The sequence below is a fragment of the Periplaneta americana genome, chromosome 2 (assembly GCF_040183065.1).
Source record: "Periplaneta americana isolate PAMFEO1 chromosome 2, P.americana_PAMFEO1_priV1, whole genome shotgun sequence".
Classification (NCBI taxonomy): Eukaryota; Metazoa; Arthropoda; class Insecta; order Blattodea; family Blattidae; genus Periplaneta; species Periplaneta americana.
The window spans coordinates 123,535,803-123,550,712 of record NC_091118.1 but is presented as its reverse complement, the minus strand read 5'-3'; the positions used below and the strand labels follow the sequence as shown (position 1 = coordinate 123,550,712).

Here is a 14,910-nt window from a genome sequence, read left to right as displayed (position 1 = left end):
ATAAATAAATAAATATTTTCGTCACAAATTAGTTTTCTCCTGAACACAAGTTCATAATCGGTATTAACATTAATAACTTTGTCCAGTTTGTCTTTAGCTGATGTACTCACATATGCATGGACAGATACTAAAGATTTTTTTAAATCTTCAATAAATAATTTTAAAGGGATTGGAAAATGGTAGGCCCAGTCTCCAATGTAGTTATTGTGGTAGGCAATTTTGCAAAGTTTGCCAACTGTGCCACAAGATCTCTCCTCAAACATTTAATTGGAGGCATTACAACACTTTACACTTCATAATTCACCAAAGAGCACAAATATAGGCTTAGCAATTCACAAAGCAACTGTACATGTACTACCTGTCCAACTTAAAGGCATGTAAGAGGAAGGATGTAAGTGGCCATTGTCGACAAACTAGCTGTACTATGTACAGGAGGGATGCATGACAGGCATTCTTCTAATAATAATTTTCACCTCGGTTGGAGCTTGTATAGAACGACAGTTGGGTTTTTTGAATTTCATGGTGACAACACAATAGCCTACAATGAGGGTATTAGTATATATTATGCTTTTACATGTTAATTCACTAGGTTACCTTGTTGACTGGTTTCACCCTGTGGGCTATCCTCAGAACTCGTGTAGTGTTAAAAGTTGTGTAATCAAGATGTAGGCCTATATATTTTAATGGGTAAAAGTGCAGAATCCAAGGCAATAGGGAAAACACTCTCCTTTCATTCGCTGATTTTTTTTTAGGGAATGTACAATGTTTTTAGGGAAAATACTCGTCTTCATTCGTTCATTTTTTCCTTCATGTCTTGTTTCCATAGCTACTTTAGAGCAAAAATGGCGGTATATGTATTGCCCAGATTCTGCATTTTACCTGTCCACTGAATTGTATTGTATCTGCACTTCACAAGTAGGCCTACCGTTAAAATAAAGAATGACCAATATGACGAATTAGTGAGGAAAGCCTGGAAAATCTTGCGCAGTCTTCATGGATTTCATTCACTTATACATTATGCTATGATCCAATTAAATGCATGTGTAGTGTCTGAAGCAGTTAAAAAATGCATATGATTTCTGCAGATAAATCCTCTTTTCATACTTACTTAATATGTTCCACCTTATATTTCAAAACAAGAGTATCACTTGGTTCAGTGTCACTCTGTGGAACAATGGCCATCAGCTGTTTCCATGCCTCCCCTATCTCAAGGATTCGAACCAAGCCGAACACAGCTCCTGGTGGCAATTTTCGGATCTCTGTCCTTCCTTCCATGGTTCTCCTTTATAGCTAAAATCCACTTTAAAAAACAATGAATTTGTTTTATTAATTATCTTAATACATAATTACATTCTGAAAAGTCATTTCGACAAACGTGAATGTTTAATATGAATTTCTATATGTATTCAGCTCTTAAATTTCATTCGTACAAATTATGACTTGTAGGCATACGTAGTCAAAACTCGGGACACTTAAAGAAGCCGGTAGCTATTCCATTTTACAAATTAAACTTTAAATTAAAAATAAACTACAAATAAGCTTACTAACTTATATTAAACATTTCTAAAGGAATTGAAATTGGAAAATGTATTATGTTTACCTTAGTATGAACATGATGCCTTGTGCAAATCATGGGGCTAAGGCGAAGGTGAAACTTATAGACATACGTCTTATCTGATGCAGCAGACTTTAAAAGTTGCTTCTCATGTAGAGCATATTGATGAAATTCGGAACAACTCATATTACAGTCTATTTTAACCAGAAGTTTACTTTCCACGGATTTTACGTGAAGTTTGTTTCTTTCTTCTGTCCACAAATTTTTCATTAAAGAAAACACTCTTTCTACATGTGCGTTATTGACAGGAATGGACTACACCAATTTTACTATTTTTAGTAAGTTAGGGGCTGCATATTTGTTAAAAAAAAATAGACCCAAAAATACCATCAGCTATTTCATTCGAATCATCATAAAAGCTAAGTAATTTCTCTTTAACTCCACTAACCTCAGAAAAATATTTAATACTGACTGGAAACCATTTCATATTGCCTTTATTTGAGACATCTGTCAAAATAGAGAAAAAAAGTCATCTTTTAAGTCATTCTCTACTAATTATTCTACGGAATGAAGAGACGATACATTTTGAACAAGTATCTCACATTTTGTACGTCCACAGTGAAGTTTTGGACTTGACTTCGAATCTTTGAAAATGCCACTTGCTAACTTAATGCCACAATCAGTAGAAAGATAACTATGATTATGCATTATTGCATGATATGGCAAACGACAATTCAGCAGCTGCAACTTCACTTTCGATAGCAGAATGTTTCACGCTAAAAAAAAAATTCAATCAATTTAGTTTTAGCACTTGATGCAACAAAGTTTGTTTTTCTCTTTGTAAATGTTTTCTCACCGCACCAATTCCCTCACTTTTTATTGAACACAAAGCAGAACACACTATACATTTTGCCATGCCTTCGTCATCACATTTAGCTAACCAGCTTTTAAACTGTTTATCTTGTAACCATTCATTACGAAATGTACACGTTCTTTTCACTTTTTTCTTCTGTTTATCATTTTGACTGTCATAACTGTCACTATCACTGCATTCACTTCCACTGTTGTTTTCCTTTAATTTAGAGAACATTTTATTGAAATGAACCCCTAAAATGTCACAAACAATGTTTGCGTCTTGTGAAACTGCCTAACAACAGTTAATGTATGTGCACTGCAATTTATAACTGCCCACGAACCTACTCTTTACTTTAATGAAACACGAACTGCAGTGACTTGATTTCTTAGAAACAGAAACACGAACCCATTGTTGCTCGATCTTCCGTTTGTAAATTTAAACAGTTATCAAGATGACCAACTCTAGAAGTTTAAAGAAAATGAAAATAAAAAGAAGTTATGTTTTATTTAACGACGCTTGCAACCGCAGAGGTTATATCAGCGTCGCCAGATGTGCCGGAATTTTGTCCCGCAGGAGTTCTTTTACATGCCAGTAAATCTACTGACATGAGCCTGTCGCACACTTAAATCCCATCGACCCAGCCCGGGATCGAACCCGCAACTTTGGGCATAGAAGGCCAGCGCTATACCAACTCGCCAACCAGGTTGACAAGAAAATAAAAATTACTAATATTCTTACAAATATTATTTGACGTAAAACCTTAAGACGACTCAATAATAAAACTCGGCTTGTAACCTAAAACCAGAAAAGTCGGGACATTGGGCATCCCGTCATATTCGTGTCGGGACACGCGACAGTTACAAAAAAGTAGGGATGATCCCGACAAAATCAGGACAGGTGGCAATCCTGGGCCTAGGCCTATATAACAAATTTCAAGGATCCACATGTAAGTCACATTTTGAGGGGAACAGTAGACCTAGTATCTACAATTGACCTAACATTCACTATGTCATATTTTGAAACACAATTTATTGGTCCATGATCAATTAGATCTACATCATTTGTATTTTTTTTTTTCCAGGCAAAATAACTCATTGCTAATTCTCCAGAACTATACTAAATGCCCACTCCCACTCAGCGGAATCGAATCGAACAGAATTTATCTTCACAATGTATTTAAATGGAAGATAGCAGAAAGCGGCGCATCGAGTCAAATCAAATCAAACAGAACAGAATTCATGAGCTAGAATATTTACTCCACTGCCGGAATAGAATTTGTTTCGTGAAGCCTTAGTGAAAAAACAAATGAACCATATTCATTCTTGACAGCTTAATTTGTTTACTATTGAAAGTTGTTGCTGAATTAGCACATATACAAAAATCACAATGTAATATGAACGAAGAAAAATTAATAAATCTTGTGTAGAATTATTATTCTCTTTTGTATGATAAAACACAGAAGTAATGTTCGGCTCAATTCCAATAAATGTGAGTGCAGCAGACTTTTCGTTTTGATTCGGTTCGATTCCGCTAAGTGGGAGTGGGCCTTAAAGGAGCACATTTCCCTTCACCTTCCACTCATTACCAGGGAAAGGATTTTTATGTAAATACATATTTACTAATAAAGCTTATATCAATTATATTTTGCATTATCTTTGTTTCACAATGTGTAGAGTTGAAAAATGCTATTTTTATTTTCCATATTTCAGGGTTTAGTAAATATTTTAATTAATCTCCATATATTTTCTATATTTCATATAAAAACAATCCATAAGCTTAACAATAAAATAAAATTCCATTAACTTTTAAAAATACTCCTCAACAAGAAAGTTTTAAACATTTTCAGTAATTCATTTACAATCAGAGTTATTTGAAAATTAACAGTCCTCTCAATAATGGAAATGCAAGTTAAGAAACTGTATTATTTTAATTTTGAACTTTGTAATAGAAAACAGACGTGCAGCTCCACAGTTACATGCCAGTCAGTTTTTAACAGAACCAACAACATCGAATGTAAGATCCGAGTTCAACATTGACCTGTGCCGTTTTCTCATCTTTGCTCACATTCCTCTCTACAAACTGAAGAATGAGTGCTTCAGGGAATGCCTTGAGAAATATACTCAACATCTGGTGTGTAGCCATGCCAGGGCACTGCCTCGGTACTTTTTTCTGAAACCTAGGAGCGCTCTGCTTTTTTTTTTTTTTTTTTTTTTTTTTATAATATTTGTCTTGAGTCTTAGCCTACTCAAATTTTGCATTTTATAAGTAAGGATTAGTAGTATGTATAATAGCAACAGCATTACTAATAAATAATAATACATGTAATAACAATTATAATAAGTTATAACAATAACAATAATAATATAGTATTTACCTGCACACTTAAGTCTACATACAATACTGCACCATTCTATTCGATCCTTTACCTGAGCGCTTAAACTTACAAACTCACATAGGATAACAATACTCCAACTTTTTCCTATACCTATTTCTCAAACAATTTTCCTCGGTCGACTGTAGAGGGGCAGAAAAGGCCTGATGGCCTTATCTCTACCAGGTTAAAGAAATAAATACTAATACTAAATACTAATAATACTGTAATTCTGGAAATTTTTTCTAGTTAGTTTTTCTTTGTTGTATTGAAGTCTCTGTGAGTATGATTCTCATTATAATACGTGTTAAATTAGTTTTTAGGATATGTAAGACTTGGCATAGGCGAATAAAATTGTAAAGTAAGGCAGATCTGGAATAATATAAAATTGCAACAGGTCTGTCTTACAGATATATGATGGATGAATAAATACCATACACAATATCATAACAATACGTGTTAAATGGAAAACTCTTGTTCTGATGATAGGTCATTCAGTGTAATATGATATTTAAATCTTTTTGAAAATGCAATTATTCATTGTAAAAGTTGACATACCAGGAAAATAACTGCAAAAGACTTTTTTTTTTCGAAAGAGTTAAGTACAAACCAGTACTGTAAATGTCTTTATGCTCGAGCATGCCGAAATGTAGTAATTATACACCTGGTAGCAGACCTTTAATGCATGTCATTAAAGTACACCTACTCATCAAAGGTCAGGTCTTTCAGCCAATGACGACTCAGGTTACAACTGTTCAGCCAATGACAGGTCAGCTTTCTACCGTTATAAAACCGCAAGTATCGATTATTCTCGGATATGCAATCGAAAGAGAATTAGCGAAAAGTCACGGAGGCTGGAAATCCAATACTGTCGCAGAAGGTTATGTTCTGTTACTACAATAATTAGCGTTAATTGTAAATAATATTCAAATAAATTCAATTTGTCATCTCGTTTTTCAATGTCTAATTTTATTTCCGTGTTATCTCTGTAGGTTCTTATGGCCTAGCAAGGTCAATGTGCACATCTGTTCCTCGGAAAAAATCAATACTTTCGCGTCTGCGCACATCTCACAACATACGGCACATTGCTCCAGGTCAGATACAATAAAATTAATAATATCAAGTTAGAAATATGGTCGAGCATAAAAAGTCGTATGAAACTCGCCTATAATGGTAATTAAGAAGCTCGTATGAAAATTATGAAACTCGCTTGCGCTCGTTTCATAAATATCCATACTCACTTCTTAATTACCTTCATTACAGGCTCGTTGCATAATGTACTATTAACGCATTACATAATGTTTTTATTTTACTTGGCTATTTAACGACGCTGTATCAACTATGAGGTTATTTAGCGTAAATGAATTTGGTGATAGCAAAATATTTGGAGAGATGAGGGCGAGGATTCGCCATAGATCATCTGACATTTGCCTTATGGTTGGAGAAGACCTCACAGCATATGAAGCCATTAAAATTATTAAATCCTTGAATGGGTTACATCAGCTGCTTGATTATGTGGATTACATGAATATGTTAGGAGAAAATCCACAAATAGGGAAAACACGAAAATTTTACTTGAAGCAAGTAAAGACATAGATTTAGAAGTAAATCCCGAAAAGACTATGTACCGGTATATGGTTATGTCTCGTGACCAGAACATAGTACAAAATGGAAATATAAAAACTGGAAATACGTCCTTTGAAAAGGTGGAAAAATGCAAATATTTGGAGCAACAGTAACAAATATAAATGATACTCAGGAGGAAACTGACCACAAAATAAATATGGAAAATGCCTGTTATTATTCAGTTGAGAAGCTATTGTCATCCAGTCTGCTACCAAAAAAAACTGCAAGTTAGAATTTATAAAACAGTTATATTATCGGTTGTTCTGTATGGTTGTGTAATTTGTACTCTCACTTTGAGAGAGGAACAGAGATTAAGAGTGTTTGAGAATAAGGTGCTTAGGAAAATAATTGGGGCTAAGAGGGATGAAGTTACGGGAGAATGGAGAAAGTTACACAATGTAGAACTGCATGTATTGTATTCTTCCCCTGACATAATTAGGAGCATTAAATCCAGATGTTTGAGATGGGCAGGGCATGTAGCACCAATGGGCGAATCCAGAAAGCATATAGAGCGTTTGGAGGCCACAGGGAAAAAGACCTCTGGGAAGGCAGAGACGTAGCTGGAAAGATAATATTAAAATGGATCTGAGGGATGTGGGATATGATAGTATAGACTGGATTAAACTTGCTCAGGATAGGGACCATTGGTGGGCTTATGTGAGGGCGGAAATGAACCTAAATGGCTCTCTAAAAGCCATTTCTAAGTACTAATAATAATAATAATAATAATAATAATAATAATAATAATAATAATAGCAGTACACAAAATTCAAAGTACCAATAATGTGGAACCCGGGCCATTAGTAACCCAGCTGAGTGCGCTCCTTGTACAATGACAGTTGACTTGAATATAAACGTCAACTTGGAGTCAGGCCACTAAGGGAAACGACACTGGAGGAGGGGAGTTCGATCCGGTGCTGTGGATTGGACGTCGGCGTAGCTCAATGGTGAGAGCGCTTGGTACGTAGAACCAAGGACCCAGGTTCGATCCACAGCGCCAGAGCGAATTTTTCTCTTCAAATAGGCTATTAATTAAACCGAGAGGATTTTGTTCGGCCATCAGAATGGTAATCCGGTGTGGCTTGGTGGATAGAGCGTCAGCATGTAGAGCTGAAAACCCGGGTTCAAATCCCGGTGCCAGAGAGAATTTTTCTCCATTCCACTCATTCTTCATCTAGCCTAACCTGTCACATAACACTACACACCTGTAGTTTACTCACATTTAGTATCATTTCGTTTTCATGTACCTATTGCCGGCTGTGCCAAGCGTGTCGGTTTCCATCTAGTGGAAGTGGATCGTACTAATACTACTAATTCGAAGAAGCTATGACGACTTTCATAATAATTACATTTTACTGTTTCGTGATATACTAAATGTGTTAATGTAGTAATAATTCTATATATGTGGTACAATAAGATTTGAAATGTGTTGTGGTTGTGATAAAAGTGTTGAAAATTGATTTATAGCGCCACAGTGGCAGTGATAAAAGTGTGCAATATTCGTTCAGTGACTGGTGGATGTTCTAGATTGACTAAAAAGCCTGTATTCAAGGCATACCAAGAACCTGGACAAACCAAACCTATCACTGATCCTCGATGGTGCCACTGATATCCGTCATATTGATCAAATTTTCTACCAAATCAACTATTATTTATATACTGCTCCAAATTATGAGCTTTTTCTCAAGGGCTCTACGTGAAATAAATAAATTCTGCTAACTGTTTGAGGTTATATTACTTACCGATGATGAGCTATTAACGTATCTCCAATGCAAACATTATTTATGGCCTATTTTGTTTTCCACATAACGATCTAAATTCAGACAACTTCTCCCTATTTCAGAACATAACATACATTTAATATAATTATTTATTATTTAAATAAACTGCAGATTGAAACTGACAAGAAAAACAACCCACCAGCCACATCGCAAAACACTCTACATTCATGCTCGCAACCAGTGTTGCCAACACATATAAATTGTATCCCCTTCAGTCTATCACCACAGTTTAGTATATACTATACTTGTTTTTTTTTTTTTTTTTTTAAGATGGGACATGACAGGAGCATTGCGATCGGAAAAACAACTGAATGTCACATAGCGTGGTAGGCCTGTTGCTATGGTAACAACGGTTGAGTTGCCAAACTTACCGTTCCCACATGACGAGTGCTTAATAGCTCTCTTGGCGATATTTATTGTGCACACAGTGTTAGCATTGGTACGTTTCGTCTTTGATTCTCTGTCGATTTTTGTGTTGTTTTCTTACCTTTGCGTCAATTGTCAATGAATGTTTTAACGTCAGCCATCGTAACGTCAGTTGATATCTTCCATCAGCTGGCAGCGTGGTAGTCCATATTGGCAACATAGCACTGTAGTTCCAAGTTCGGCCGCTAAACTGTCATGTCCCATCTTTCAAAAAAACAAGTATAGACTGTGCTATCACCTGGAAATCCGTCAGAAACCGTCAAAATTTAAAAAAAGTAAGACCCACTCAATAATTTATATACAAATAAAAGCAAATATTAACGCAACTTCCTTAACAATTTTGATTAAGATAATAATAATTCATCCACATCATCTGCCACTAGTTCTGCAGTTGATGTGCTATGTTGATCTATGCTTCCCCCAAAATTAAACAATACAAATGACAGCAGATAAGATAGTCAAAGGACGAAGTAAATGGTAATTTCCGCCAGAAAATCCGTCACCCGTCAAAGCCATTCTTTTCCCGTCTGCTACATTTGAAATTCCGTCAACTTTAACTTTGACGGAATTTCCGTCCAGATGGCAACACTGCTCGCATCCAATCTCCATTACAGCGTCGCCAACACGAAAAATTAGAAAGCCCTAAATACTTGTTCAAAAAACACCATGCCATGAAAGCACGAGCACTTCAGTAAATAAGCCTATCCTGCCTATCGTAACGATTGTTAGGAAATATAATAAAACGTTGCGTACTGACTTTTACACTCTTTTAATTCTACCACTTGTAGATAAGAATATTAACTATTCTTAGTAGTTTTGTGACAGAAATGTCATTGCTCCCATCAAGTACCAAACTATACCCTTGAAACTGTTTCCATAGCAATCAAACGTTTTGTACGAAACAGATGAAACTAAATGAATAATTTGTTTTTTTCCGTTTCTCTTTTTCTGTTTTCCGCTTTCTTAAACTAGTACGTGCATACACAACACCCATGCCCAAGGTGGGACTCGAACCCACAACCTTTCGGACCAAGCAATAGAGCAGAGCCTTCTGCTTGAGCCATCCAGGCCGGCAATAACTAAATAAGATAGCAACCTCTGAGAAAAAAGAAAAAAAATATGTTGTCATTTTGTCGATGATGTCACATCTTGTACATTAATGGCAGAAAATTCTGTTTCTTTTTTTGTAAAATTTTCCTTTCAAATATTAAATTTGACAATTTATGCCTATATATTTTTAATTAAGCCGTACTTAATAAACAGAAACTGATATTGTCTGATAGAGAAAGTCATGTCATTTATGATACATTTCAAATTATTTCAACATGTGCACCTGCAGTGGCTCAGCACAACCTATACCTATTCCACCTCCGTCCAGATATTCAGCAACATTTGCGGTGTGACGTTGGTGATGGCTTGATCAGTTTTTCGTCGCAAATGATCTAAGTTCTCCACAGGAGTTCTGTGCACTTGATTCTTCATAAAATTCCACAGGAAAAGGTCCAGTGAAGTCACATCTGGGGAGTGTGGAGGCCAAGCAAGTGGTTCAGCACTTCTTCCAATCCATTGACTGGGGAACTCATTCAAACATTCTCGCACCTGAACCGCAAAGTGGGGTGGGGCCCCGTCTCGCTGGAAAATGGTTCCAAGAGGTAATTGAGGCACAGCGTGATTTTATAATATATCCAAATAATTTGTTCCTGTTGCTGTTTTCTCAGTGAAGAAAAACGTGCCTATTATCCTATTTTTCTTCAATGCACACCACACATTTAATTTTGGTGAGTCTTTTTCGACTTCACGAGGATTTTCACTACCCCAGATGCAATAATTATGTCTGTTAACTTTCCCACACATGTGGAAAGTTGTTTTATCAGAGAAGCACACTTTATCCAATAAAGCACCGTCTTCTTCAGTTTTATGTTTGTCGTTCACTTTTGTTATCAGGATAGATTCGCTGATGTAACTGAATCTTGTAGGCCCATAAACGTTATCTTTTGTGGACTACATCATGAACTGTGGACCGTGGATCGCCGAGCTCTACACTGGTGCGTCAAATTGACTTCTTCGACTTCTTATGAAGGTCATACCGAATCCTTTCCAAATTTCCGCAGGCACATTTCGTTTTCTATGCTTCCCACGAGTAAACAAAAGACTACCAGTTTCTCTAATTATCTGTCCCATTTCACAATGCTCACATAATTATGAGGGAATATCGTCATGGTGTCCAAAGTTACATTCACGCCGAAAATTTCGTTGTACACGCTTCACGTATTTCGTTTCAGCCAATCCAAGAAGTCCAAGAACACAGAAAACTTTTTGTTGTAGTGTCCACATCGCCATCTTTGCACATTCTAATCATGTGATATTGTTGTCATTATTGCAAGCATAAATTTCATAAATTGCAAGAGACCTACTAATCATATATGAAAGAATTTTTATCGTAAAAAAAAAACACACACACACACACATACAGAGTGTCCCAAATTGGTGTATACACTCTTTGAAATCCTATTTCACAGCAAAGAAATGAGACAGAAATATGATTTTTGCGGTTTATGATTCAGAAGGAGTGGAAAGCATGAAAACATGTTCATCTGTTTGTAAACAAACATGGCTTTGCAATTATCGTTCGATGAACGTAAGTGGATACTGAGTTCCGAAGATAAACGAAAATAGGTCGAAACATGTTAACAAAGTACGTTAAAATTTAACACAAGAAAGTAGGCCTACTTATACATATTCCGAAGTGATACAGTGTTAAAAGTTACGTAATCAAGATGTATAACGTTAGAAGATTCAATTTGGAACACAACCACCTCCAAGATTAACTATCACAAGAATCCGAGACAAGTTTGAAAGTCAACGGAATGATGCAAGATGTCTTGAAAGGGTGATGCAGAAGAAAGTGAAGTTCCACCTATAACGAGTGTGTTGATGCAGTCATGCAGTCTTTTGCACAATCCTCAAAGAAGTCAATGAGGCAATGTTCTCGTGAGATTGGTACTGGTATCAGCAAATCCAGTGTTCATAGAATTTTGCGAGCTCAAAAATGGAAGCCTTACATTCCGTGACTTGTACATGCACTAAATTACGACCCAGAGATGGATAGAACGAAGAGGAAGTGCTGCAGAGTTCCCACCTCGATTTCCAGATTTAACCCCTCCAGACTTCTACTTACAGTGAACTCTAAAAGACAGAGTGTAGCCACAAAACCACAAACACTGGAGGAACTGAGAGTTCAGATTGAACATGCCTGTAATGATATTCCATTAGCAACAATCCAGTTGGTATGTTGCTTTGTTATACTTCGTTGTTGGGAGTGTACTGTGGCGGAAGGGAGTCATTTTGAACATGTACGGGCTTAAGGAATACAAAACCGCAAAAATCGTATTTCTGTTTCATCCCATTGCTGAGAAATAGTGTTTCAAAATGTGTATATATCAATTTGAGACACTCTGCAGTGTCCGGCTTATAGGTTTAACATTACAAACTTTTACAATTTTTGTTGTATCAGATTCCGATAAAAAAAAAAATTATATATTTGGTAGGCCTACACATTGAGGACACAGAAAATAATGTCAATTTTTTTCAAACGAAATATAAATAACTAACCACAATTAATGTTTTGGCAATTCAAATGGCAACACTGTGATTGTGTTCTTTGTTTGTTTGTCCTTTTTTTCCGCATCGACCTGTATAGTGTATAGTATCTAGTGTATAGTGCCTTAAGATATTATACAATAATCATGTGAGACAGAATATTCCGAAAAATATTAGTGAATGATAGTATACGAACATTCCCGAAGTCCTATCTAGATATTTCGATGTTGTATGCATATAGAAAAGTAATGTAATCTTGTAATTATAAATGTAAAAATTATGTGTAAAAATGTATAGTTGTCTATTTCATTTCTAAGTCTGCTTGTCTATTTTTTAAAGTCAAAATACTTCAAATAAATAAAAAATAAAAGTAAAGTTTGTTTTTTACTAAATTACCAAAAAGGAGGTACAACTCAGTTAACTGCGAAGAGGCTCTAGGTCTCTACATCCAGGACTGGCTACATTATGGCATCGTGTAACTTTCAAAGAATATTCAAAGACATTCCCTAGTGATGCTTTGAATAATTTAAAATAATTATGCTATTCAAAGTGCTTCTCTGAAACAGAAAAACTAAAAAAATGGATTTCATTTGATAATTCAAGACGAAATCCCTAGAAATATAAACACTGAAACCTTAGTGAGATTTCTCAGAGAAAGTAGTAAGGATGAGGTGTTCACAAAAGTGTACAAAGTATTCAGCTTAATTCTTACGATTCTATCAACTCGTTCTGCGGAAAAAAAGTGTTTTCCTGTTTAAAGAGGATCAAAACGTATCTCAGGAATAGTTTTCACAGCAGCAGGTTGACATTGCTAGCCTTTATTTCCTCCACTAGGACCTTCTCAGTAAATTAATGAAAGATTATTCCATCTATGAAGACATTATAGATATATTATTGTCTTCGCTAAAATGGACAGCAAAAATTGAACGAATTTACGAACATTGAGGTGAGTTATGTTATGAAATCCTAGCATTAAAACACGCTTGTTATGACGCTATAAATCGTATGCAATTGGCCTAATTTTGGCACTTGTGTCAGAAAAGGTTATCTATAGTCGCGATGCTGTTATTCCTGGCATGAGTCCTCCTCTTTGCTTACGTCTTAGGAAGTCAAGGCTCTATAAAGTCTAGGTAGGTAGTATCGTTCGCCATTTTTGTTCTTTCGTTGCCGAGCTACCATACGAGGAATCTATTTGCCACACCATTAAACATTATCATGTCGTAGCTCCTATGATAATAAATCAACACACTGTAATTCAGCAAATAATTGAGCGGCAAATAACGTCTTCATGTGCTTTCTGCGAACGCCAACAAAAGAGCCAAAATGGCGGGCGATTGTATTAAGTATTTATCGAGCCTTAAGAAATGAATACCGGTAACGTCTTCTTCAGCGAATCACAACATGCACACGTTTATATGTCGCCGACCTGCAACGCGATTGGCTGCCGGAAATTAGAGTGATGGGACTATAGCAACTAGTATTCCATAACATCATCACCGTCTTCACAACATAATTTTATACAATGTAGCCTACCTGTAAGAAAAATCTTCATAACAACAACAAAATAACATAGTCTCAGAAACGGTTGCTTAGCACCATGCAATATATTACATCACATCCAATACTCATGTCTCTACTACGTCATAACATTACATTTTGTAAATGTATAATAGTTTTTTTATATATTTTAATGCTAGAATAGTACCGGTATAAAATGTTGTATGTAACACATGTATAATCTTCATTATAAACACTCGTGAAAATTAGCACGCGCTTGCTTACACTCGCGTGCTAAACATTCACTCATGCCACAGTTACCAAGATTATATACTATTACATAAATTACTATTAATTGCAATTAATTAAAATGTCTGTACCAGTGTTACTGGTGGTATTATTAAAGCATGTTCAGTAATTTAACAAGTTTCGGTATGAAACGAAATTTACATATTCTGAGAGAGAACATCCCTTTTCTTGGTGAGTCATCCCTTCATTTACTCTAAAGGCTCTGCTAGTGGAAGCTATCATCAGCATTTGTCCATAAAGTACCTCATTTTCAGTTGCAGTCGCACAGAACTTTGGTCATTTGTCATCAACATCATCGCTCAGTCACTGGAAGTCAAACTCGAGGCCACATGTGTAGAGATTCTAGACAAAGTTATTGTAAAATTTTACTTCTGTAATCGAAGCTCAAGACACAAAACTCAAAAGTGAACTCTACAGAGTGATTCAGAACTTATGTTACAGAAGAATATGGTAGATAGAGGGTACTAAAACAAACATTTTTCATTAATTAATGTGTGTCCTATCTCACACTGGTAGGGCACTGCACTTGTTTTAGTGTTGTGACTGTCTGCCATACTGTGATAGGGCCTGAGAGAGTTAGCTTCTGCAGCATTTGGTTTCTGCAGCAAAGCGCAGTAATACCCCAGTTCGCAAGTTGTGTGTTGTTCACTAATGAAGCAACTTTCACACGGGATGGTATTTTTTAACACACACAATCAGCATATTTGGGAGCAGATAATTCCATATTCCATTTCAGTCAGTTCTCATCCAGTATGATTTAGTGTCAATATATTGTGTGGCATCCTTAACGACACATTACTCAATCCACATCATGCCAAAATGCTTAAAGGGGAGAAAATTACAGGGACTTTTTGTAAAACATTCTACTTATTTTATTGGAAGAGGTCCG

The 14,910-nt window shown here is 35.9% G+C and overlaps 1 protein-coding gene across 1 annotated transcript in view; it reads right to left on the bottom strand.

Moving 5' to 3' along the window:
• The window catches only part of LOC138694558 (interleukin-1 receptor-associated kinase 4-like), a 42,389-nt gene extending 34,026 nt beyond the window's left edge, over window positions 1-8,363 (bottom strand). The window contains exons 1-2 of the mRNA XM_069818418.1: window positions 8,151-8,363; window positions 1,109-1,300 (exon numbers count right to left, since the gene is read on the bottom strand). Coding sequence (XP_069674519.1) covers window positions 1,109-1,275 — 167 coding nt within the window. The 5' untranslated portion in view covers window positions 1,276-1,300; window positions 8,151-8,363. The remainder of the gene's footprint in view (window positions 1-1,108; window positions 1,301-8,150) is intronic.
• Between the last annotated feature and the right edge of the window lie 6,547 nt (window positions 8,364-14,910).